This window comes from Giraffa tippelskirchi, chromosome 2 (genome assembly GCF_054371585.1).
Source record: "Giraffa tippelskirchi isolate mGirTip1 chromosome 2, T2T-mGirTip1v1.2.pri, whole genome shotgun sequence".
NCBI classification, from domain to species: domain Eukaryota; kingdom Metazoa; phylum Chordata; class Mammalia; order Artiodactyla; family Giraffidae; genus Giraffa; species Giraffa tippelskirchi.
In genome coordinates, this window is record NC_137276.1 from 38,473,140 (window position 1) to 38,500,346 (window position 27,207).

The following is a 27,207-nucleotide window of genomic DNA, read 5'->3' on the forward strand; positions in this document are numbered from 1 at the left end:
TACTCTTGCCTGGAAAATCCCATGGATGGAGGAGCCTGGTAGGCTATACTCCATGGGGTCGCTAAGAGTCGGACACCACTGAGCGACTTCACTTTCACTTTTCACTTTCATGCACTGGAGAAGGAAATGGCAACCCACTCCAGTGTTCTTGGCTGGAGAATCCCAGGGACGGGGGATCCTGGTGGGTTGCCGTCTATGGGGTCGCACAGACTCGGACACGACTAAAACGACTTAGCTGCAGCAGCAGCAGCCAAAATATATAAAGAATTCTTAAAATGTAACCATAAGAACACAAACTGATTAAAATTGGCCAAAGACCTTATCAGATATCTTACCAAATAAGATATACAGATGAAAAATAAGCATATAAAAAGATGCTCCACACTATGTCATCAGGGAAATGCAAATTAAAATGAGCTATCACTACACATCTATTAGAATAGCCAGTATCTGAACACTGACAACCAAATGCTGGTGAGGATGTGGATCAACAGGAACTCTCATTCACTGCTGGTGGGAATGCAAAATGTTACAGCCATTACGGAAGATAGTTTAATAGTTTCCCACAAAATTAAACATATTTTTGTTCCATACAATCTACCAATCATGTTCATTGGTAATTATCCAAAGAAACTGAAAACTTATGTCCACAGAAAACTTGCACATGAATGCTCATAAGTTTTTTTCATAGTTCCCCTAAAGGAAGCAACTAAAATGCCTTTCAATAGATCATGCCTTTCACAGTACATCCATATAATGGATATAATTCAGAACTAATTATAATTTGTAACTAAATTTATAATTATAAATTATAAACAAATTAAATTAAAATTATAAACTAAATATATACTTATATATATTTAGTTAAAATTATAAACTAAATTAAAATTAGAATTAGAACTAAAAATAATTCTGAACAATGGAAACAGTGAGAGACTTTATTTTTGAGGGCTTCAAAATCATTGTGAACGGTGACTGTAGCCATAAAATTAAAAAACACTTGCTGCTTGGAAGAAAAACTATGACTAGCCTGGAAAGCATGTTAAAAAGCAGAGGCATTACTTTGCTAACAAAGGTCCATCTAGTCAAATCTATGGTTTTTCCAGTCATGTATGGATGTGAGAGTTGGGGACTATAAAGAAAGCTGAGTGCTGAAGAATTGAGGCTTTTGAACTGTGGTGCTGGAGAAGACTCTTGAGAGTCCCTTGGACTGCAAGGAGATCCCACCAGTCCATCCTAAAGTGAGTATTCGTTGCAAGGACTGATTGCTGAAGCTGAAGCTCCAATACTTTGGCCACCTGATGCAAAGAACTGACTCATTGGAAAAGACCCTGATGCTGGGAAAGATTGAAGGCAGGAGGACAAGGGGACGACAGAGGATGAGACAGTTGGATAGCATCACCAACTCGATGGACATCAGTTTGAGTAAGCTCCGGGAGTTGGAGATGGACAGGGAAGCCTGGCATGCTGCAGACCATGGGGTTGGAAAGAGTTGGACATGACTGAGTAACTGAACTGAACATCCATATAACCGAATATAATTCAGAACTAAAAACAACTGAACTATCAAGCCATGGCAAGACATGGAAGAATCTTAGATGCCTACTACTAGGTGAAGGATGCCAATCTGAAATGGCTACAGACAGTATAATCCCAACTATTAAAATATGATATTCTGAAAAAGGCAAAACATTGGAGATAGTTAAAAGACCAATGGTTGGTGGGGTTGGGAAACAGTCGAACAGGTGAAATGTAGATGAATTTCAGGGTAGTGAAAATACACTATATACCATAATGATGGATACATGTTATTACACATTTGTTCAATAGAATGTACAACACCAGGAGTAAACCATAATGTAACTACATTGTAAGGAATTTGAGTGATTATGTGTCAAAGTACATCCATGAATTGTAACAAATGTATCTCTGTGGTGGGAGATGTTAATAATGAGGGAAGCTATGTGGGGGCAGAGAGAATATGGGAAATCATTGTATCTTCTGTTCATTTTAGCTGTGAATATAAAACTCCTCTAAAAAATGAAGTCTATTTAAAAACAAACAGATTGACCACACCAAGGGTTGGTGAGGATGTGGAAGAACTTAACTCTCACACACCGTTACTGGGAATATAAAATGCTATTATCACTTTGGAAAAGTTTGGTAGTTTCTTAAAAATGATCCAGTCATTTCCAACCCTAGGTATTCATCAAGGGGGGAAAAAAAAGGGAAACATATCCATACGAAGATTTGTATACAAAATTTCATAGAAGCTTTGTTTGTAACAGCCAGACACTATAAACACAGTGTCCATCAGCAAGCAAATGCCACTGTGATACAAAAGCAGACCTAGAAGATCTAGAAAGTAAGTAAACCAATCAATGTTTGAATTTCATATAATTTTCGTGTCACGAAATAGGATTTTTCTTCTTCAACCATCTAGAACTGCAAAAACCAGTGACAGCTTGTGAGCAGTACAAAAACAGGCCATCCCTTCCTCTTCTTTTATGATTAAATGAGCTAAAATAAAAGAGCCTACTCACATGGTTGCTGTGCATTTTTGCTTTTCAGAGCTCTCATAAAGGTATTTTATTCAGTCTCTAGTTACTGTTGTTGTTTTAATGTTTCATAGGGGAAATGAGGGCGTGGAGCATTCTAGTCTGCCTTTTTGCTAGTGTCAGTTTCTAGATCACTTACTCACAAAACACACACACACACAAAACAAAGTCACTCTTTGAGTAGCTTTAAATTCACAGCAAAACTGAGGACAGAGAAAGTACATGAGGAAGTACAAAGTTCTCATATACTTTCTGTTCCCACACAAGCACAGTTTCCCCCACTATCACCCCACACCAGGGTGGTAACTTTGTTACATGCCATTATCACCAAAGTACACAGTTTCCATTAATTAGAGTTCAGTCTTTTTTTTTATTATTAGAATATAGTTGATTTACAATGTTGTTAGTTTCTACTATACAGCAAAGTCAATCTGTTATATCTATGCATATATCCACTCCATCTGTCTTTATAAAATGGGTTAGTACATCTCTAAGGCATCAAAGTTAACAATGTAATCTGTAATAAAGAGAATATAAATAAATTGAAAGTAAATTTGCAAGAAAAAGTCTATAAACACAGCAAGCATAGTAACAGGTTGGGTGGCAGAAACTTAGTAATGTTTATTTCTTAAACACTACTAAGTTAATTATTTTTTAATCTGCATTATTTTTTAAACTAAAGCCTGCAGTTCCCAGGGGCATAGTGGAATATTTGACATTTTGGAGAGAAACATAGCAATACTTGACACATGTTGAAAACCACGAAGTAATTTGGTTTCAGCACTGGATCACACTACTTCTTTTGATAATGTCATATCTTAGTGAAGCTGAATTTCTCAGTGGTTGTTGTGATGAAAAGCAAGTACAACCCCAAAACAATGAAGAAAAGGAAATGAAGGTGGCAGTGTCTATTCTGATTCCAAAGTTTGAGAAGTTGTGCAGCACCCAAAACGCACACATAACCCATTAGTAAGTAATCCCTGGTTAGTGAAGAAGGATGTTAAAATTCTTTTTTCATTTAATTTTTTCTCAAATGGCTGCTAGGTCAGGCATAAATAGTTATTAAGTTGTCTGCACCTACTATTTGGAAAGGAACTGTTATGCATTTAGGGCACCATGAGAAAATTACTGAGATAAAAGTTTGTCTTCAACCTACAAAGTTTGGAAAGCTTGTTTTTAGTCGTACTTGTCGACAAGTGTATGTGTGCATGTGTGCACATGTCCATTTCCACTGAATCACGATAATCAACATAATGTTTTTCTTGTACTTACCTCAGTGCTTGAAGCAACTAAGGAAAATTCATGAGAGAGGTCAAGCTTAACGCCATCAAAATTTATTTCTGAAGGTCTTGCAAGTGGGTCAGCACTGAAAACATAAGATGGTCTAGACATCCCATCTTGATTTAAATTAGATTCCATTCTGCAAGAATAACAGTAACATCTTTAGAAAATCACAATAAATCAGCATATAAACCATCCATAGTTTAAAAAGTCTATGAGTCCAGCCCGCTACTTCTTGCCACATAACTAGGTTTCCAAAAGAAAGATATTACTATTTCATCTATTACATGATGAACCATGGAAAAGACAAAAGAACACATTCTTTACAGATTCTAAATCAACTAATATTGGACACTGCCTACCACTACTGTTCATGTGATCCAACCTATAGGTAGATTCAGCCAGAGATTTCATGAGTGAAGATAATCCACAAAGTAAGACAGTATAAAACATTCAGTCTCTGTCTGAAATGCTCTCAGAAGTCAAATAATAAGGTGGAATAAATATAACCTTGTGCTTAGTTGTTTTAGTGTCTTCTGAAGAATATTACAAACTTTGTAATGTTTTAGCATTAAGGAGTTAAATTCAGTTATCTGGACAATTAGTTTCAACTGAATTCTTCCAAATAATGCAAGTAAAAAGTGAAGTAAGTACTGGGCATTCCCTGGTGGTTCAGTGGTTAGGACTCAGCATTTTCACTGTCAGGGCCAGGGTTCATTTCCTGGCTGGGGAAATGAGATTCTGCAAGCCATGTGGCATGACTAAAAAAAAACAAACTGATGTGAACGTATTTAAAATAGTACCTGATATGTCACAGGTGAATATGGAATAATTTACCAGTAAACTACTACACCCAAAAAAGATGTCCTGTTTCCTAGAACTAACACCCAAAAAAGATGTCCTTTTCATCATAGGGGACTAGAATGCAAAAGGAGGAAGTCAAGAAATACCTGGAGTAACAGGCAAATTTGGCCTCGGAGTACAGAATGAAGTAGAAATAAGTAGTTTTGCCAAGAGAACGCACTGGTCATAGCAAACACCCACTTCCAACAACACAAGACTCTACACATGGACATCACCAGACGGTCAATACTGAAATCAGATGGATTATATTCTTTGCAGGCAAAGATGGAGAAGCTCTATACAGTCAGAGCAAACAAGACCGGGAGCTGACTGTGACACAGACCATGAACTCCTTATTGTCAGATTCAGACTTAAATTGAAGAAAGTAGGGAAAACCACTAGACCATTCAGGTATGACCTAAATCAAATCCCTTATGATTATACAGTGGAAGTGAGAAATAGATTCAAGGGATTAGATCTGATAGACAAAAGTGCCTGAAGAACTATGGACGGAGGTTCGTGACATTGTACAGGAGACAGGGATCAAGACCAATCCCAAGAAAAAGAAATGCAAAAGGCCAAAATGGTTGTCTGGAAAGGCCTTACAAATAGCTGAGAAAAGAAGAGAAGGGAAAGGCAAAGGAGAAAAGGAAAGATATACCCAATTGAATGCAGAGTTCCAAAGAACAACAAGGAGAGATAAGAAAGCCTTCCTTAGCAATCAATGCAAAGAAACAGAGGAACATAGAATGGAAAGACTAGAGATCTCTTCAAAAAAATCAGAAAGACCAAGGGAAAATTTCATGCAAAGATGGGCTCAATAAAGGACAGAAATGGTATGGACCTACCAGAAGCAGAATATATTAAGAAGAGGTGGCAAGAATACATAGAAGAGCTATACAAAAACGATCTTCACGACCCAGATAATCACGATGGTATGATCACTCACCTAGAGCCAGACATCCTGGAATGTGCAGTCAAGTGGGCCTTTGGAAGCATCACTATGAACAAAGCTAGTGGAGGTGATGGAATTCCAGTTGAGCTATTTCAAATCCTAAAAGATGATGCTGTGCAAGTGCTACACTCAATATGCCAGCAAATTTGGAAAACTCAGCAGTGGCTACAGGACTGGAAAAGGTCAGTTTTCATTCCAATTCCAAAGAAAAGCAATACCAAAGAATGCTCCAACTACCGCACAATTGCACTAATCTCACATGCTAGTAAAGTAATGCTCAAAATTCTCCAAGCCAGGCTTCAACAGTACATGAACCGTGAACTTCCAGATGTTCAAGCTCGATTTAGAAAAGGCAGGGGAACCAGAGATCAAATTGCCAACATCTGTTGGATCATCAAAAAAGCAAGAGAGTTCCAGAAAAACATCTATTTCTGCTTTATTGATTATGCCAAAGCCTTCGACTGTGTACACAACAAACTAGGGAAAATTCTTAAAAAGATGGGAATACCAGACCACCTGACCTGCCTCTTGTGAAATCTGTATGCAGGTCAGGAAGCAACAGTTAGAACTGGACATGGAACAGACTGGTTCCAAATTGGGAAAGGAGTACGTCAAGGCTGTGTCACCCTGCTTATTTAACTTAAATGCAGAGTACATCATGAGAAATGCTGGGCTTAGATGAAGCACAAGCTGGAATCAAGATTGCCGGGAGAAATATCAATAACCTCAGATATGCAGATGATACCATTCTTATGGCAGAGAGCGAAGAAGAACTAAAGAGCCTCTTGATGAAAGTGAAAGAGGAGAGTGAAAAAGCTGGCTTAACACTCAACATTCAAAAACTAAGATCATGGCATCTGGTCCCATCACTTCGTGGCAAATAGATGGGGAAACAATGGAAACACTGGCTGACTTTATTTTTTTGGGCTCCAAAATCACTGCAGATGGTGATTGCAGCCATGAAATTAAAAGATGCTTGCTCCTTGGAAGTAAAGTTATGAACAACCTAGACAGCATATTAAAAAGCATAGACATTACTTTGCTGACAAAGGTCTGTCTAGTCAAAGCTATGGTTTTTCTAGTAGTCATGTATGGATGTGAGAGTTGGACTATAAAGAAGGCTGAGCACCAAAGAATTGATGCTTTTGAACCGTGGTGTTGGAGAAGACTCTTGAGAGTCCCTTGGACTGCAAGGAGATCCATCCTGTACATCCTAAAGGAAATCAGTCCTGAATATTCATTGGAAGGACTGATGCTGAAGCTCTAATACTTTGGCCACCTGATGGGAAGAACTGGCTCATTTGAAAAGACCCTGATGCTGGGAAAGATTGAAGGCAGGAGAAGGGGACGACGACAGAGGATGAGATGGTTGGATGGCATCATTGACTCGATGGACATGAGTTTGAGTAAACTTCGGGAGCTGGCGATGGACAGGGAGGCCTGGTGTGTTGCAGTCCATGGGGTTGCAAAGAGTTGGACACAACTGAGGGACTGAACTGAACTGAAACTACTACAACTAAATTATGCATCAAGTCACTAAATTTAAAGACAAATGTAGAGGTAAGCTTCACTGATAAAATATTAACATTCAAATATATACTGAGAATCCACTAGGTGCACAGTATCAGGGAGAAATGGAGAGAGCACCATATTCTTTGAATATTATGATACATTCAGAACAGTTACTGCCAATAGGGTTCCTGGCTCAAGAAGGTACTTGTAATTGGCATCCACAGGCATTAAGTAAATGAGCCAAAGATGGTCCCTGTATACTGGCCCTACATAGTTACTTCTTCATAGCAGGCTGGCAACATTAGTTCAAAAACCCACTGAGGTGTCAGACTCAACTTTTTATACATCTGTTTGCTTTATACATAGCGACTCTGGGAGTTGGTGATGGACAGAGAGGCCTGGCATGCTGCAATTCATGGGGTCGCAGAGTCGGACACAACTGAGCAACTGAACTGAACTGAAAATAATCTTAGTTTTAGCCATTTAGAGCCCATCTGGTTTGCACATTCCGTGAAACTGCACTCAACCATCAACTAGCCGCAGACAAAATCCAAGACTATAAAGACCCCAAGCCACTGCTGCCCTTTGAAGTTCTCAGACATGCAGACTCCCTACTGTGCTGCTGAGCAAGGACACTTATACTAAGCTGCCTCTGCTATCATTCCCACTTCTCCCCAATTCCTTACCCTCCCCATCTAGGTGATAGCCCTTCACTCTAGTCTCTGAGAAGTCTCACGTTTTGGGCAGTTTTCCAAGCATGCAGTCCTGTCCAAGTGCTAACCTGGTAAAGATCCTTGTGTGTTACTGCCACCTTGTGGTGGTATCTTTTTCCTTCATCAGCTTGGAAACCCGCAAACTCAATACAACAAGGCTGTTTCTCTTTTTTTCCTAAACTTTAAAGACTTAAAGAAACTGTACATTTACCTTCAAAAAAACCCAGCAAACTACAAGATCAACCAACCATACAATTAAGCACGTTTAATCTTTATTTCTTTTTGCTTTCATTGTATCATCAATGATGTAATCAAAATGAGAAAAGTATTTAAATGTAGTTTGATAGAATATTTCAAATATTGAATTTATGGGTGAAAATTAGAAAAAGTATCTGACAGAATAAAAACCACTGATCTAGAACACAGAAGAAATTTACAAAAACATGAACATAACGGCTTGACATTTCATAACGCAAATTTCATGGAAATGCCCAGGAAACTGGAAAGTAACCTTCATTCTTTGTCTTCAATTAATTTTTGGCTTAACAAAATGTTGACACATCTTTTAAGAAATTACTAAGTTAAAAAGAATATTGTACCTCCTTAAAAAAAAAAAGGTTCCAGTTGTTTGTGCTTGCTTCTATGTTGTTTTCAATGAATAAACTGTCCCTTAACAACCATAAAATTGAGAGATATATCGTCACTTCCTGTACGTTTAGTTAACTTTTATGGATGTGTGGCCTCCCTAACTAGAGTAGAAATGAGGGCATGGACCTTGTCGTATACTACTCTGTACCCCTACAACAAATTCAGAGATTCAGGCAGTGATAAAGACTCCCTGTATAGTGGGTTAAATAATAGTAAATAAAATCCTCTATGCACACAAAAAAATTTTTTTTGGTACTATATTATCTCTAGCCAACAGCAAGGTTCAAGACCTCATTGCGGAAGGCTGTTCCCACGTCTGAGAAATGGTATCCTTTATCTTGTCTCCAATGAGATTTCATGGTTGAAGACTGATTGCTACTGAGGTTGCTGAATGTCATCCACAACATACAGTCCAGAAAAGTCTTCACAATTAACTTATGAGTCTTTTACATTATTTTGCAACCTGAAGTCTCAAGTCTTGGGCATTTAATAAAATCTACACAGTTATGGCTGTTTCGGGGTAATGTTACCTTGTTTTAAGAACGGATTCAAATCTGAATTTGATCAGCTTGGGGATTAAAAACAAGCTAACTCATAAGGTTTGAACTTCTGTCAATTAGCCCTTCAGTAAGGAATATTAGAGAGCGGCACTACGCAGGAATCACTGAACCAAAAAGTATAATGAGATGGGGGAAACCTTCCAAACGGGGGGTGGGTGGGTGGAGATGAAGGCAGTCATCGCACTCGCCACACACACCTCCTTTCGCTCCGCACTGCAAAGACCAAGAAGGGAGCGCCCCGGCACCGGCAGTAGCAGTCTGGAAATAACTGCAGACATCGAGCCCCCGACTGCCCTAAAACAGACCAAAGCCACTTGCCGAGCAAACTGCTCACCTTGGGGATACAGGACACCAGATTTGGCAAAGGAGGCCTGATCCTCAAAGCAGCAATAATAAAAATACTAAGGATTGCAAATACATAGTGCTTACTATACCAATGGCACTGTTTCTAACAGTTTTACACATTATCCTTATCTTCGTAAGAGCCGGAAGAGGTAGGTCCTATAATTAACCCCTTTTAACAGACGAAGAAACTGAGGCCCAGAGACTGAAGTCATTGCCTTGCCTCAGAGCTATTAAGCGGCGGTTGTTGTTGTTGTTCAGTCGCTCGGTTGTGTCCGACTCTTTGCGACCCATGGACTGAACCGGCGGCGACCAGATTTAAATCCTAACGCTAGTAAAATGGTTCAGCCCTCCACAGTGCACCCGGAGCCCAAGGTATCGACAGTAACCTGAGGGGCGTCCCGAGCCCCGTCGGAAGGTACGCACACCGTCTGAGACCTTTCTTCACCTCACCTGGTATGTACGCAGTCCCCCATTTCCTTCCTCGCACCCTCACCTGCAAACGTCACCCTGCCAGCCTGAACCGCGACCAGCACCGAGTTATTACCCTTTTCAAATTCAAACAATGGCGGCCAGGGTCCCGCATTGAACGCTGGGAGTAGGCGGAGCTTCCGGAAAGACGCGTCCGAGAGCCGCGGTTTCTCTCTGTGGACTTCTCTTCCGCCCGCGGGAGAAGCTTTCGAATTTGGGGGCGGGTCTCGGTATGCCGAGCGACCAATGATCGGAAGCAGACTGGAGAGCGGCTAGTGGGCGGAGCTCCCCGCGGGTATCCGCGTGCCAAGTTGGGTAGGGTGCTGCTTCCTGGCTGAGGTGGGTACCACCCTCTCTTGGCAGCGTTGCGGATCTCGGATTCCGATCTGGAGACAATAAAGACGTAGCGGAGGCCCCGAAGTGAGGCCGCTGCCACTCCACTTAGCTCCGCGCCTCCCCTAGGGACCAGGTGAGAAATGGCAGGCCTTTTCACTGCGGGCCGGGACAGGCTCTGCCTCGAAAGAGTAACTTAGAATGAGCGCTGCCCGCACCCAGGAGGTCACTTCACTTCCTTCGCTTCATGATCCTACCTGTTGTCCATAGGCGCCCTCATAGACAAGGTACATTTTTCTCAGAAAAGATTTTCAAAAGTATTCTTCTCTTTTTGTGGGTTTTCCATTCTGAAAATATAAAGCAGCTACCTATCTTCCATGCACAGGCAAGATCTTTGCAGTTCTCAAAATGTAAGTGCCAGTACATCTTCTCTGATTATTTTAAAGTGATCCTTGTCTTTTGATGCAGTGTTATTACAGTCATATGACAAGTATTTACTACTTGGGCCATCTCTACGTGCTGTGCTTCATTTTAAAGAAAAGTAACTGCTAACGTTAACTGAGCATTACCTTGTGCCAGCCGTGGTCCTAAGCACTTTAAAACTGGTTATGGTACTGATCCTGAGAACAACCCTATGAGGTTGGTACTGTTAATATGCACTTTTTATAGACCTATGAGGTAGGTGCTGTTACTATGCCCTTTTTATGATTTTGAGGAAACTGAGTTCAAGATTATATAATTTGCTCAAAGGCATACAGCTATTAATGGTGGAACTGGGAATTTAAACTCAGCTGGATGACTTCAAGGCCTGCCCTCTCACATGTGATTTTATTTTCCACTGTTTTACTTGGTTAGTAGCATTTGTAGCATAGTAACTGTTTTGTTGAGCTTACTGTCTTTCTTTTTCTTATTCTATATTTATGTTTCTCATAACCTACCCCCCTTCCCTTTCTAACTTCCCACTGTCTCATTCAGTTTGCTTTCTTTCCCCACAAAATCATATTTGTGGTGAGCCAGTTTGGAGTAAAGAAGGGATACAAGGCCAGGAGTAAAAATGAACAGAGAAAGTAGATGTGAAAGGGAAGAAAGGAGAGATGATAAAATAAAACTGTAATTTACTGTTTGGGCTGGAACTTAAGTCTTTAGGGGCTTCTGTGTCAAACTCTTCATTACCCCTTCAGGCAAGTCTACCCAAAAATATACCCTTCTAGGCTGCACCTCATAATGCCTGTATTGCTTTTTACTAGCTGTTACTGATTCCAGCTCTTGGGCCCTCCAGGTGCTACATTTATTTATTGTTCAACAAATATTTATTGAAAACCTGCTAAGTGCCAAATACTAGACTAAGAGGTATTGAGACAGTGGAGGAGAGCTACCAGAACAGACCCTAACCCTCAAGGAGCTTTGTTGTTGTTCAGTCATGTCTGACTGTTTGCAACCCAATGAACGACAGCATGCCAGACTTCCCTGTCCATCTCTATCTCCAGGAGTTTGCTCAGACTCATGTCCACTGAGTCGGTGATGCCATCCAACCATCTCATCCTCTATTGCTACCTTCTCTTGCCCTCAGTCTTTCCCAGCGTTAGGGTCTTTTCCCATGAGTTGGCTCTTCACATCAGGTGGCCAAAGTATTGGAGCTTCAGCTTCAGCATCAGTCCTTCCAATGAAAATTCACGGTTGATTTCCTTTAGGATTGACTGGTTGGATCTCCTTGCTGTCCAAGGGGCTCTCAAGAGTCTTCTCCAGCATCACAGTTGGAAAGGATCAGTTCTTCGATGCTCAGCCTTCTTTGTGGTCCAACTCTCACATCTGTCCATGACTGCTGGAAAAACCATAGCTTTATACGGACCTTTGTCAACAAAATGATGTCCCTGCTTCTTAATGTGCTGTCTAGATTTGTCATAGCTTTTCTTCTAAGGAGCAAGTATCTTTTAATTTTGTGGCTGCAGTCACCGTCTGCAGTGATTTTGGAGCCCAAGAAAATAAAAATCTGTCACTGCTATATTCCAATAATTGACAAAAAATTGCAAATACAAATAAAAAGGCAAATAATTGAGAAATTACAACTGTACTGAGTGGTTTGAAGAAAATGTTTAGAGCTGTAAGACAGTGTCACTGGAACCTGAGCAAGTAGTGTTTGATCTGGATCTCCAAGGGTTATTAAGTGTTAAATAAGTTTAAAAAAAAAGAGAGGAGTAAGCACCCAGGTATAGGGGCAGGATAAATACAAGAACCAGTGGATTTTCTGCCTTATTTTATTCTAGCTTCCAGAAGCATTCCTCACAATTTGTTTCATCCACACAGTTAAATGTTTCAGCCTTGAAACATTCTTCATTTGGCTTCTGGGCCAGCAAAAGGTCACCCTCTCCTTGTTTACTGTTAATCTGTCTAGTCATCCAGCTTAGTCTCCTTTTCTGTCTCTTCTGCCTAAACTCTAAATTATGGCAATCCTCAGAGCTTAGTCCTGAGCTCTGCCCTACCCCCACCCCATTTTTCTCTCTTCTACAGTCTTCCTCCTGGCAACCTCATCAACTCCTATGGATTTAAATATCTTTATACTGACAACTTCTAAATTCCTTATCCTCCCCAGACCTCTCCTCCGAGCTTCAACTGTGTAGATATGTCATTATCCACTTAGCATCTCCACTTGGCTGTGTAACAGATATCTCTGACTTGGCATATTCAATATGGGACCTTGATTTTTCATTGCAAAACGTGAAGTCTCTCCTCCCTAATCTGTGCCCCAGTAAATGACACCACCACACATCTACCTAGTTATTCATGAGGAAGAATCATCTCTGAGTTCTCCTTTTCCCTCACCACTCTCATCCAGTTCATAAACAAATGTATCTGTGTACTTTTTTTTAGAAGTGTAATAGATGCTCCCTTCCCTTTTCATTGCCCAGACCCCTACAGCCTCCCAACTGGTCACCTGCTTCACATCCTGTTCTCCATTCTTTATAGGGCAGCAAAACCAGCTTCAAGCCAGAATGATCATGTCAGCCTCTGGCTTAAAGCACTTCAATGACGTTTTAGAATAAATTGATATTTATATTGTTCAGTGAAGAAAAAAGATGCAAAAGTATATAAAAACTGTACTATTATGTAAGCAAGAAGAAGAAATGAGAGTTTACATACATATATATTCCACACACATTTTTGGTATACTATTGAAGGTAGAAATACAAAAACTATAAAACAGAAAGTTAGTTGTAGATGGTTATCTATAGGGGATGGGAATGTGACTTCTGTAACTTTAAAAAAAAACAAAACAGTTTTGCCTTTTCAAAAAATTAAACCTAAAAATAAAAGCAAGCCCTAAAATTTAATGCAAAGAAAGAGATGAATGTACCTGTATATCAAATTGTCAGCATAGCTACATAGAGATAAAAAGCTTGTTCAATTAACTTGGGCACAGTATTCTATGTGCAGGAGTTAGGAGTTGTGGGATATGATGAGGAGCAAAAAGAAATGCAGAAAAATTAATGACTTGGTTTAGTAGGCCTGATGTTGAAATGGGTATTGGTATAATTTTGAAACTATTATGCGTATGTTATAGGAAAAAGCAAATCAGTAAATATATTCATGTTTGGTTCCAGGGTTCTCACTGTGGGAGAAGGGAAATAAATATGGTATGATAGAAAGTAAAGAAGAATCCCATGATGTTAGATTTGAATTGGTAGTAGAATGACGTGGGTTGTTTGTTTTTTTTATCTTTTTTATCATAATTGGGTCCACTGAGAGGGCCTGGAGGCCTAGAAGCCCTGGCATCCCAGTAACAATGAACACCCCAGGACCAAGCCACCCAGATGGTTTCTAAATACCATTTATCACTAAAAGAAACCAGTGCCTCTTGGAGAGAAGGCTGATTCCAGGTCTGGGGCAAGGAAATTATAAAGTGAGCCTAGAACATTCTTGTCAGAAAAAGCAAAGAATTATTCAGAGATGAATGAAGTCATTTAACAAAGGACACTGGATCTGGCCTAAAGGGGCTTACACTGACCATGTTTGGAACAATTTGTGCATCAAAAGAATAATGATAGTAAAACAGTTTAATAACACATTTAATGTTTTAAGTCCTCTTTGTAGGAGAGTGGATGAGGGAGAAAAGAACTAAAAATGGAAAGCTCTTCTTTACAATGAGAATGCCAGTTAATGCAAAAAGAATAGTAAAATATCCCCACTTTGCAACTCCCAGTGTAAAAATTGACATCCCTGCTAAGTCACTTCAGTCATGTCTGACTCTTTGGGACTCTGTAGACTGTAGCCTGCCAGACTCCTCTATCCATGGGATTCTCCAGGCAAGAACCCTGGAGTGGGTTGTCACGCCCTCCTCCAGGGTATCTTCCTGACCCAGCTATTGAACCCACATCTCTTATGTCTCCTGCTTTGGCAGGCAGGTTCCTTAACCACTAGCGCCACCTGGGAAGCCCAAAAATCAACATAGATAAAGCTTATCAGTGAATGCTAAAACAATGGATTGTGTGTGTGTGTGGTCACTCAAACCAACTCTTTGTGACCCCATGGACTGGGGCCCACCGGGCTCCTCTCTCCATGGCACTTTCCAGGCAAGAATACTAGAGTGGATTGCTAGTTCCTACTCCAAGGGATCTTCCCGACCCAGGGATCTAACCTGCATCTCCTGCATTGGCAGGCAGATTCCTGCCAGTGCACCACCTGGGAAGCCTGCCAGAAACGTTTAACCTGAACCTAATCATGAGGACGATTTTACAGGTCAACAGACCTAGAAATGTCAGTGTTAGGGAAAGACGTCAAAAGTCAGGTGCTTGTTGCTAAATGAAATTCATGAATCTTCATTGGTTATAGAGTTTTTTAAAAGTAACTGCGAAAAGAAGAAAAACATTTTGTGGACAATTGGGGAAACTTAAATATGGATTACATTGTAGATTATACTGAATCAATATTAATTTTGGGGCATGTGATAATTTTTGACCATGTAGAAGCATGTCTTTATTTTGGAAAGATGTTTGCTTCAGTATTTAGCAGCAAAGTTAGCGGTGTCTACAACTACTTACCTTCAGAAGATTTGGGGGGAAAAAATAGAATGTTAGGAAGAACAAAAGAAGAGAGAACAAACAAAATAGAACCAAAACAGTTATGTGACAAACAGTTCATAGTTTTTAAAACTTTGAGTTTTTCTAAAATGAAAAGGGAAAAAAAAATCCTAATTTTTTTTTTTTTTTTTGGCCACACTGCCCTGCATGTGAGATCATAGCTCCCTGACCAGGGATTGAACCCACACCCCCTCTATATTGGAGGGTAGAGTCTTAACCCATACCCCCTTTACTGAAAGACCGAATCTTAACCACTGGACCACCAGAAGCCCTCCAAATTCCTAATTCTTATGATGACCTACTAGGCCCTATAGGATCAGGTATCAGCCAGTCTCACTCCCCACTTTCTTACCTTTGTGCAATGAGTTCTCCTCCGGGTACCTCAAACACACCAGCCTCTTCTAGCTTATGTGAACCTTTGCATAGATTCCCTCCACCTGAATTCTCTCCTCTCCATTTATTGTGTAACTCACTTCTCTTCCTCCTTTAGATCTCGTCTATCATATTACCTGCTTAGAAAAGACTTTCTGTCTGTCTTATCTCAAATGCTCCTCTTTTTTATTTGCAGGCTAGATTTCATTTTCCTACTTATTACAACCAGCGATTATTATCTTTTTTATACTAATTATTATATGTCTGGTTTTTGTTGCCATTGTTCTCCCACCTCCTAAAAGGTAAGTTCTATAAGAGCTGTGTTTCTCTTGGTCACTGCTGTATCCTCAGTGCTTCCGTAAATACGTGGTGATCAAACAAATACTTGCTGAACAATGAATGAAGGCTGATGTGGCTGAGGTGGGTGGAGAGGGATGGGCCAAGGCCAGATCCTACAAGGCTTAGTCAGCTAAGTTACTGATTTGGATTCTTATTCTAAGAACAATGAAAAACCAAAGGACTGTTGTAAGTGTGCGTATCATACAATACCATTTGCCTTTGTGTTTTAAAAAGGTTAATCTCCTGGAGCAGAGTATAGAGGCAGCCAAGGAGAATGCCGTTGAACCAGCTAGGAGGCTATTGCAGCCATCCCAACAAGAGGTGGTGATAATGTGGAACTGGGAGATGGCCGAGCAGATGCAGAAAACTGAACGGATTTCAGAGGTATTTTTTCCTGCTTTTTCCATCTCAGCACCAGCCACTAGTCTTCCCTTGGAAACACAGAGCCAACTTGATTGGGAGATGCTTAAGATTTAGGCCCATTCCAAATAATTCCCATTAGTCCCCTTGAAGTGAATGTTAGCATAAGATGAAAAAATTAAGTTACATCTAGCTGATGTCTTGCTCTGATCACAGCCTGTACAAGTAGTAATAACTTAAGTTCCTCTGTGCTGGATACTATTCTAAGCACTTTATACTCATTCAATCCTAGATACCATGTGAAGCATGCTGTTATCAGTATCCTGCCTTTAGTTGTTGTTCAGTTGCTAAGTCATGTCCGACTCTGCCTTTAGTAGAGGAGGAGACTGAGACATGGCACTATTGAGGAATAGTAAAGGTATCTACTACACGGAGGTGTTAGGTTTAGTTCAGGTAATGTCTGCAAAGTACTTTTAAAAGTGCCTGGCACATGTTAAATAATAACTTATTGTACAAATAGTAAATGAGAAAATTGGAATCTGGGTAGATGGCTATAGAGTCTGCACAATTAACCACTGCTTCCTACTGCTTCTTAAAGTTTGGACTGAACACCCTTGAAACTCTGTTGAAAGAAGACTGAGGGCCTAGCTCCTGCTGCAAAGCCATCTCCAAACGCAGGACTAATGTAGACAGTTTTTCAATCAAAAAACTGAGTATGTATTTTTGTAAAGGTTTGAATAACAGGTTCAACAAACATTTATCAAGTACCCATTATGCAGCAGGTATCTCTGTCTTTAAGAAGGCTTCATCCTAAAGCAAGTCTTTCTCAATCTGATATTTCAAGCAAGAATATAATCCCAGTTCCCTACAGCACCCATTGTATGTAACGCAATCATTTCTCTCTTGTGCCTCTAGAATGGTATTACTTCTGTGGCCATCCTGAGAAAACTGAGAAAACAGTCACACGAATAATTTTTTTTTTATATCCTGTGGTTTGTATGGGGAAATCCATGCACAATTTCAAAACAGTATGACAAATGTTATGATAGAAGTGTACAAAGATTAATAGCAGAATGAGAATAATTTAGAGTGACAGCTCTGATGATAGACAGATTTGAGTTTGAATATAAACTCAGTCACTTACAGGAAGTGACCCCGGGAAGGATATAAAAGTCTCCCTAAAGTTGTGAGGATTAGAATAGCATTTGTTAGTTATTTAGTAAAGCCTAACACATAGTATGTTTCATCATGGTATTTGTTTTTATTCAGTCTGCGTAAGTCACTGGTATGCAAGCTCATGAGTGTCTGTCTAGAACCTCTGTAACCCTGACACTTACAACAGTGCCTTGCAAAAAACAGCCATTGAATAAATATTTTTTGTATTTATAAATGACATCCACCAAGGAGGGTTTTGTAATGTGGCATGTAAACTGAAATGAATGAATGGGATTTGCCAGTGAATTGTAGAAGGAGGACATTCCAGGCAATGAAAACATATGAGGCGATGAAAAAAAAGACATGAACACACAAAAGTCATTACAAAAACTGTAAGTACCTAGTTCAATAAGATTTTGAGTATAGCTACCATGGACAATGACAGGAGATGAAAAAAGCAGGCAGGACCTACATATAAAGGGTCCTGTAGGTATGACATGCTAAAAAAGAGTTAGAATTACTGTATTCTATAGTGCATAGGAGGTTGTGCACAGCAGAGACATGCAGGGGGGAAATGGAGGAAGAGAAGCAACAGAAAGATTTAGGTCTGTAATATCCCAGTCTTCCAATGTGGGAGGCAAGAGATGAAGGAACAGGACATAGAAGTTAATTATTTATAGGTGTGAAGGTAACCAGTAGAGACAGAAAAACAACCATAACTCTCTTGGCTAAGTGCTTATCTGTCATTGTAGGAAGTAGATAGTGCCTATAATTAATACATGAAGAAATAATATTAGGAGTGTGTTATTCAAAAATATGTCAAGAGAACTAAAAGCAGATTGTAAGGGGGATTGCTTCTGAGAAGCAGGACAGGAGGGGGACTGGGGAAGCTTTTTGTTACAAACTCTTTTTAAATTCGTAATAAGAATTTTCTAATGTGATGTGTCAAAGAAACGACACACTATTCACTTACTGTGTGTCAAGGTATAAGACCCCATCATCTCCTCACTGAAGGAGGCTCCCCACTCCTGAGCTTGCAGAGGTTGCATCATTGGCCATCTTTCTAAAACATGGTTGACTGATACTTGCCTGAGAGCTTCTGCACTCTCTCTTCCCTCTGTTCCCTCCAGATGTCTCTCCATGACTAACTTGTCATTATTTAGTGTTACTGTCCCAAAGAGGTGATCCTTTGCCCACCCTCCCTGAGGTTGCTCCCTTTACACCCCCCCCAACCAGTCACTTTCTATCCAACTGACCTCATTTACTTTCTTCATAATGTTCTTACAATAACTGAAATTACCTTCTTTGTTTGTTTACACTATGTCTTCCCCCACCATAGGGCAGACCTATGAGACAGAGACCTCATCCATCTTGTTCACCACTATATCCCTAGTACCTAGGACAGTGCCTGGCATATAGTAGGTGCCCAATAAATCCTCATTAGGTATTCAATAAAACTTTATTAATAGGATGTATAGGGGAATTAATACTGTGCACTTTCTTATATGCCATCTCATTTAGTCTTAAGACCCTAATATTTCTTCAGTATAAATGTATACATGTAACTGCACACATGCACACACACACACACATACTCCACAGATGAATTTCCCAGTCCAGACTCTTCCAAGTGCTAAAGCTGGGGTTTCTGTTTTCTACTTCATCTTCAGTGTCCTCTGGTGGTGAAGGATCTCACACAATTTTGAAAAGATAAACATGTTTTTAAATATATATCTTTTCAAATATATCCTGTTGACAAGGTTGAAATTCACAGCAGTTCATTTGGGAGCCTAGCAAGGTCTTAGGACACAGGCAGACATTCTTTGGGCTTCCCAGGTAGCTCAGTGGTAAAGAATCCGTATGCCAAGATCCAGGTTCTATCCCCCAGTTAAGAAGATCCTATGGAGAAGGAAATGGCAACCCACTCCAGTATTCTTGCCTGAGAAATCCCATGGACCAAGGAGCCTGGTGGGCTACAGTCCATGGAATTGCAAAGATTCAGGCACGACTAAGCAGCAGCAGATGTCTTTCAGCTTGATGAGCTAAGAGGCCCAGCGCAGGTGCGGCAATGACCTGACAGTGATGACAGTAGCACCTGTGGTTCTCCTAATACACAAAGAGGCATGCTCACTCGAATGGTGGGGGTGAACTGCAGTCCCTGGCCTCCTTTCCACATAGCTCCCCATGGGTGGTCAGCAACCATCTCCTCACATGGGCTCCCTCCCCTACTCTGCTGATTTTTGGAAGTCTGTCAATTGAGTTATTAACTGTCTTTCTCTGAATCCCTGATCTAAAAATCTCCGTTGTCCCCAAGTCAACATGGATAGATCTAACTACATGGAAGTGTGAAACAAGAAAGAAAAACACAGCACTGTCATTTCAAGATCTTTTCTCACTGCAAGTATGAAAAATCAGACCTTTCTATTACCAAAATGAAAATACTTAAAACTATAACAGTACTATGTATGCATTATATCTTGCATTGTTTTGAAAATAGCACAAGGCGGTGCTAGTGGACCTCACATATGTTTCAGCAGCAATTATAGACTTTCTGGTGAACTTTTCTAAAGAGTTCTCTTTCTGATGAGCTATTTCAAGATTCTGGCTTCCTCAGAAGGAGGAAGAAGGGTCATGCCAATGTGATCTTTTTATTTCAGAAAATATTACCTTTATTATATGCATTTCAGATTTTCATTACTAGGGAAAATAATAATGTCATGAGTAGTTTGACTATTTTTGGTTGAGGGAAGCCAGTGAATTCACTGTAATTAATTGGAACATAATGAGACCAATTTTAGTAACTCCCTCTAAACATACAATCTTTGCTCTATGACAGCAGGGCCTTAGTGATGTTGAGAGGGGAAATGGAAAATGAGAAAGAAGGGGGAGAAAAGAAACACCTGTTTGGGTAGTTTTTGTTTTCAGTCATCTAAAGGAATATTTCTGAGTCTTTAGTCACAGAGTTATGGAATATTAGAGACATAATGGGACATGCAAGTGATCTGGTTCAACTTTCTCATTTTATAGGGAAAAAAACCAAGGCCCTGAAAAGTTAAGCAACATGCCTAAGCACTCATCATAGGCAGTGGCAGAGCCAGAATATGAATACATAAATTATAAGAACCTAACTAATTTTTTAAAAATAGATACGCAAGGAAAAGTATCAAGCTACAAATAATTAGAATAATATGATCTCATGTTAGCAACTCTGAGACTAGCACACATTTTTTAAAAATACATGAACTCTTCTTAAGCATTCAGAAAATGAGCATTGTTCTTTTTACTTCCTGAGCTCCTTTTCATTCCATTTCCCCCAGTTTTTCACCCTAACGCAAGTTTTTTTACCCTAATACAGAGTGTTTGTGCTCCAAAGACTTTTCATTGATCACCTTATCATGTGTTTCAAACAAAAACAGATACAGATTTTAATTTTTTTAGTTCCCTCTAAGATTATTATTGTTATATAAGTAGTTAAAACAATATAAGTATATTAAATATTTTTTATAATTGCCAAATACCTAAGTAGAAGTTTGCAGGTGTGTACATTTTATTGAAGGTAGTAGGGGAACTTTCCTGGTGGTCCAGTGGGTTAAGACTCTATGCTTCCAATATAGAGTTCAAGGGTTCAATTCCTGGTCAGGGAACTAAGATCCTGCATGCCATGCAGTATGGCAAAAAAATTTTTTTTTAATTAATGGACATTTATTTTATCATTAGTTCAGGTACTCATGGAAGAACATTATTTCTAAAAATTGGACAGAGTACCACTTCTATTCTCTTGTTGTTTTTCACAATAATAAGATAATAATAGAAATTATGGCAGTGTCACTCAATTCTTTTAACTTCTTTCAAATTAGATATCAAAAATACCAAAATTACTTAAAAGTTTTATCAGCTAATAATTAAATTAGGTCCTCTTTTTAGTTTATTGAAAGCTGTAAATTAGAAACCATCTGACTTATAAAAGGTTTTATTAGACAGATATTAGAGTCTCAGTCTCTGTACCAAAAATGCTATTATCGCAGATTATCAAGTAAATGTTAATTATACCTTTTATTCTTTCACTTAGCAGTGTTTCATTTAAACCAACATACTCAGTCAAAATTGGAGATACTAATTTCAGTTATCTGTGATAGTAAAGTATTTTTTATAAACTTCTTTTATCATATTTTAAATATAGTTATGTCAAAACTTAAAGCTTTCATTCACTGACTATATGGAAAGTACCCCTGTCTAGTGGTCAACCAGACCACAAATGACAAAACCATATGACCCAATTAACAAAGCCAATCCTCATTTGGAAACTAATCACTGAAATATGACTTGTTTTCTGTCAGAAAAAGTCAGATTTTATTTTTCAGTTCAGATGTGTTAATATTTCTTTTAAGGAACAGTATCGAAATCACTGAGAAGTTACAGAATCCATGTTGTACAATGCATTTCTATGAGCTATCAAGATTACAATGATATAGCTCTAATATAAGTAATTTTACATTACTTAACTGAAACAAAGCAATACATTTTTCATTTCTTAATTTGCAATAATGCAATGTTCAGTTCAGTTCAGTCACTCAGTTGTGTCCAACTCTTTGCGACCCCATGAATTGCAGCACACCAGGCCTCTCTGTCCATCACCAACTCCTGGAGTCCACCCAAACCCATGTCCATCGAGTCAGTGATGCCATCCAACCATCTCATCCTCTGTCGTCCCCTTCTCCTCCCGCCCCCAATCCTACCCAGCATTAGGGCCTTTTCCAATGAGTCAACCCTTCGCATGAGGTGCCCAAAGTATTGGAGTTTCAGCTTCAACATCAGAGCCTCCAATGAACACCCAGGATTGAGCTCTTTTAGGATGGATTGATTGGATCTCCTTGCAGTCCAAGGTACTCTCAAGAGTCTTCTCCAACACCACAGTTCAAAAGCATCAATTCTTTGGCACTCAGCTTTCTTCACCATCCAACTCTCACATCCATACATGACCACTGGAAAAACCATAGCCTTGACTAGACGGACTTTTGTTGGCAAAGTAATGTCTCTGCTTTTAAACATGCTATCTAGGTTGATCATAACCTTCCTTCCAAGGAGTAAGCGTCTTTTAATTTCATGGCTGCAATCACCATCAGCAGTGATTTTGGAGCCCCAAAAAATAAAGTCTGGCACTGTTTCCACTGTTTCCCCATCTATTTCCCATGAAGTGATGGGACCAGATGCCATGATCTTAGTTTTCTGAACGTTGAGCTTTAAGCCAACTTTTTCACTCTCCTCTATCACCTTCATCAAGAGGCTCTTTAGTTCTTCTTCACTTTCTGCCATAAGGGTGGTGTCATCCGCATATCTGAGGTTATTGATATTTCTCCCAGCAATCTTGATTCCAGCTTGTGTTTCTTGCAGCCCAGCATTTCTCATGATGTACTCTGCATATAAGTTAAATAAGCAGGGTGACAATATACAGCCTTGACGTACTCCTTTTCCTATGTGGAACCAGTCTGTTGTTCCATGTCCAGTTCTAACTGTTGCTTCCTGACCTGCATACAGGTTTCTCAAGAGACAGGTCAGATGGTCTGGTATTCCCATCTCTTCCAGAATTTTCCACAGTTTATTGTGATCCACAGAGTCAAAGGCTTTGGCATAGTCAATAAAGCAGAAATAGATGTTTTTCTGGAACTCTCTTGCTTTTTCGATGATCCAGCGGATATTGGCAATTTGATCTCTGGTTCCTCTGCCTTTTCTAAAATGCAATGTAGTATCCAGCGAAGAGTAGAAGTTACATATAAATCAAGACCTATGAGAACAGGTGTGATATTCTTTAGGAAATCTTGATTCAAAATCCAATATGCTTAATAAAAGTAAGTAGTTGTTTAGTCGCTAAGTTGTGTCCAACTCTTCAGCATTCCCATGGTCTGTAACCTGCCAGGCTCCTCTGTCCACAGGATTTCCCAGGCAATAATATTGGAGTGGGTTGCCATTTACTTCTCTGTAATAAAAGTATACATTGTTTATATTAATCAGGGTAATTAAAGCTAGATGCTATTTAAAAAAATTACACCTCCACACTATTTGTCATTCATATCATAGCCCCAGTGACAGTAGTGTGACTGTTGTGCAGCTGTCCTCAGAACAGTGGCTTGGTTCCTTTCATCTGGTAATCTGCAGTTTTGACCTCCGTGGGCCCAGCAGAAGGGGAAGAGAGAGCTTGAATAATGGTGCCCAGAGAGTTTATAACTAGGCCTGGAAAGTGGTGTCAATTACTTCTGCTCATGGTCCTGGGATAGGAACCCAGGCATGTGGTCCCAGTCTAACTGCAGGGGAGATTGGGAAATGTGGTTTTCCGACACACCCAGGAAGAAGCCCAATTGATAAGCACACAACCAGTCTCTGTCACACAGCTAATAACTAATTGGCCCAACAGCTAGCAAATTCACTTGTTGTTATTAGGAGATGTTGTTATTAGGGTTGCTGTTTCCTACTCCAGGGGATCTTCCCGACCCAGGGATCAAACCCACATCTCCTGTGTCTCCTGCATTGGCAGGTGGATTCTTTGCCACTGAGCCACCTGGGAAGCTATTAGGAAATAGTAAACAGCAAATAACTCAAAAGATGAAATCAAATGGAAATGGGGGACTTTCCTGTTTGTCCTGTGCAGTGGCTAAGACCCTGCACTCCTAATGCAGGAGGCCCAGGTTCAATCCCTGGTCATGGAACTAGGTCCCACAAGCCACAACTAAAGCTCCTGTAAGCCACACCTAAGGCCTTGCACAATCAAATAAATATTAAAAATGGAAATGGACTTTAATCAGGATAAGTATCTCATGATCTGATTTGATAAAACAGGGTTTAGCTCCCTTGTTGGATGACAGACAACTAACCTGAGAAAAATCTTATAATTTTTTCTAGCTAATGACAAGTATTCTTTAAATAGCTGAAACGAATTGCTTTCCTTAAAAAAAAAAATCTAAGCTGTCTTTGCTTTACTATCACGGAACTTTCAAGGGCACTGCATTCTTTGATTCTAGTCCATAAAGGGCAGAGACACAGTCACCCCCAATACCTATTCTGTTTTAATTCAAAGTATCCCAACACTGGCCAAAATATGCTGGTTCTAAAGCAACATTTTTCTCTTAACAGAAATATGTATAAGAAAGACAAGCGTTAGGCAGGATTTTATGTGCCTTGATTAATTATTCAAGGAAGCTTCCCCAATCATTTTATTTTAAGATTTTTTTAATATGGACCATTTTTAAAGTATTTATTGCATTTGTTACAATATTGCTTCTGTTTTATGTTTCAGTCTTTTGGCCACAAAGTGTATGGGATCTTAGTTCCCTGATCAAACCTGCACCACTTGCATTGGAAGACAATGTCTTAACTATTGGGTCTCCAGTGAAGTCTCCCAATCATTTGAATTGTCCTTTTGTTGGGCAACCAGGAGATTTTTACTTCCTGAGATAATACACCATAAGATTTCAGATAAGTTAGGGTATGCCTTTCTTTTCTAAAGTAGGAGAATGGACTACAGTGAAGAGACAGGTGGGAACACAGAATATATACTGAAGGCAAAGGAAAGAGTGTTGTTTAAGTTAGAGTGAAAAATAAATAGAGCTTTATAGTCAAGTAGTAGGGTCAATTCCAGACTCTGTCACTTAGAAGTTTGTGACACTGGCAAGGTCAACGGACATTTCTGAGTCTGGTACTTTTTAAATGCCAGCTTCTGTTGGGCACAGAAGGGACCAATAAATGGTAGTTATTATTGCAGTCTTACAGGAGAGACCAGTGTGAAAAAATAACATAAGTGTGGTTTAGATTGTAACAAATGTGATCCCTTCCTCTCCTGAGGAAGAGAATTTTCATTGGGTTTTATACATTTCTCATATTTTATTTACTAGATTTTAAACTTCTGGGATTACAGGAAATGTGCTTTACACAGTTTTATAAACCCCTCAGTCCTAAGGACTGCTCTCACACATAATGGGAAAACAGAAAAAGATTTAGGCCTGAATCAACAATCTCCAGTTCATTATAGATGTTCCATGAAGATCTACACAAATATGGGGATGATGAGACTAAGGGAGAAAGACTGGTCCTCCAAAAAGAACTCGTAAAATAATATTTGATGTAGGACCCTAACCGCAGGCTCTTAAAGGCATTCAAAATTCTAATGAAGTCTTTCTAAGTTAAAGGAAATATTTGAGTAGAATGTCTAAAATACATTTTTAATTCTGAAACTTGTTGAACAATAATTCTGAGTCACATTGGGATGTATAATTTAGGGAATCTTAAAAAAAAAATAAAACCTTTCAGATGAGTGGATATTTATGGGAAACTTGTAAGAGTATTTGAAACAGATCCGAAATGAGCTGTTTTCTCTCATTTGTCCTGATTACTCATTGTGGGGCAGTAAGTAACTAGACAGATTAAGTACCAAACAGATCATTTGGAACAAAAAGAAACATCTGTATTCAATGACTATAAATTTAGCACATCCAGCCTCTTCTTGCCTAGGCATCTTCACACTGCCCAGCACGGGCTTCAACTATTGGCTGTGTCAGTCAAACAGCCCAGAGTATTAGGTTCCTTTGCTAAAAATATTCCAACTCGAATCATGTTGGCAGACAATACCAAAAAAAAAAAATTTCTTTGTCCAATAAAGTGGCCAAAGTTTAGGAGACGGAAAAGAAATAGAAAAGTAAGTTACTAATTGAGCCTCAGTCTTGTCACCATTAAAATGATATTTTTAATACAGGTCCCAGATCATGGCATCTGGTCCCATCACTTCATGGGAAATAGATGGGGAAACAGTGGAAACAGTGTCAGACTTTATTTTTTTGGGCTCCAAAATCACTGCTGATGGTGATTGCAGCCATGAAATTAAAAGACGCTTACTCCTTGGAAGGAAGGTTATGGCCAACCTAGATAGCATATTTAAAAGCAGAGACGTTACTTTGCCAACAAAAGTCCGTCTAGTCAAGGCTATGGTTTTTCCAGTGGTCATGTATGGATGTGAGAGTTGGACGGTGAAGAAAGAAAGCTGAGTGCCGAAGAATTGATGCTTTTGAACTGTGGTGTTGGAGAAGACTCTTGAAAGTCCCTTGGACTGCAAGGAGATCCAATCAATCCATCCTAAAGGAGATCAATCCTGGGTGTTCATTGGAAGGTCTGATGTTGAAGCTGAAACTCCAATACTTTGGGCACCTCATGTGAAGGGTTGACTCACTGGAAAAGACCCTAATGCTGGGTGGGATTGGGGGCAGGAGGAGAAGGGGACGACAGAGGATGAGATGGTTGGATTGCATAACCAACTCTATGGACATGGGTTTGGGTGGTCTCCGGGAGTTGGTGATGGACAGAGAGGCCTGGTGTGCTGCAATTCATGGGGTCGCAAAGAGTCAGACACGACTGAGCGACTGAACTGAACTGAACTGAATACAGGTCCACAGTCTTTACTCCGCAATACCAAAATAGACGAAATACAGAACCAAAAAAAAACTGTCTGAGACCCAAAAGCATTTTTATAAGTGTGGCACCAGGATTATTTGGCATCAAAACCTCAGCTGTGCAGCCTTAGTTTTATCTCAGCACTCATATCCATTATATATATCACCACTCATGTCTGCTCTCTGCTGACATTTGGTGGCTTGAGGATTAATTGCACAGTGAAAATGACCCAAAGAGTTAAAGACGTGCCTCTGGGTA

The 27,207-nt window shown here is 39.7% G+C and overlaps 2 protein-coding genes across 11 annotated transcripts in view; one reads left to right on the forward strand and one right to left on the reverse strand.

Annotated features, from left to right (window-relative positions):
* The window catches only part of KIF20B (kinesin family member 20B), an 83,550-nt gene extending 73,578 nt beyond the window's left edge, over positions 1–9,972 (reverse strand). For 4 of the 6 annotated variants that reach the window (XM_081555674.1, XM_081555658.1, XM_081555647.1 and 1 more), the window contains exons 1-2: positions 9,866–9,972; positions 3,831–3,978 (exon numbers count right to left, since the gene is read on the reverse strand). In XM_081555674.1, coding sequence (XP_081411800.1) covers positions 3,831–3,978; positions 9,866–9,888 — 171 coding nt within the window. In that variant the 5' untranslated portion in view covers positions 9,889–9,972. The remainder of the gene's footprint in view (positions 1–3,830; positions 3,979–9,865) is intronic. The other 2 variants (XM_081555666.1, XM_081555636.1) reach the window with 1 other exon arrangement.
* Positions 9,973–10,164: 192 nt separating this feature from the next.
* Positions 10,165–27,207, forward strand: part of PANK1 (pantothenate kinase 1) — a 110,443-nt gene continuing 93,400 nt past the window's right edge. For 2 of the 5 annotated variants that reach the window (XM_081555759.1, XM_081555722.1), the window contains exons 1-2: positions 10,165–10,503; positions 16,237–16,386. The gene's annotated coding sequence lies outside the window, so the exon portion shown is untranslated. The remainder of the gene's footprint in view (positions 10,504–16,236; positions 16,387–27,207) is intronic. The other 3 variants (XM_081555732.1, XM_081555716.1, XM_081555737.1) reach the window with 2 other exon arrangements.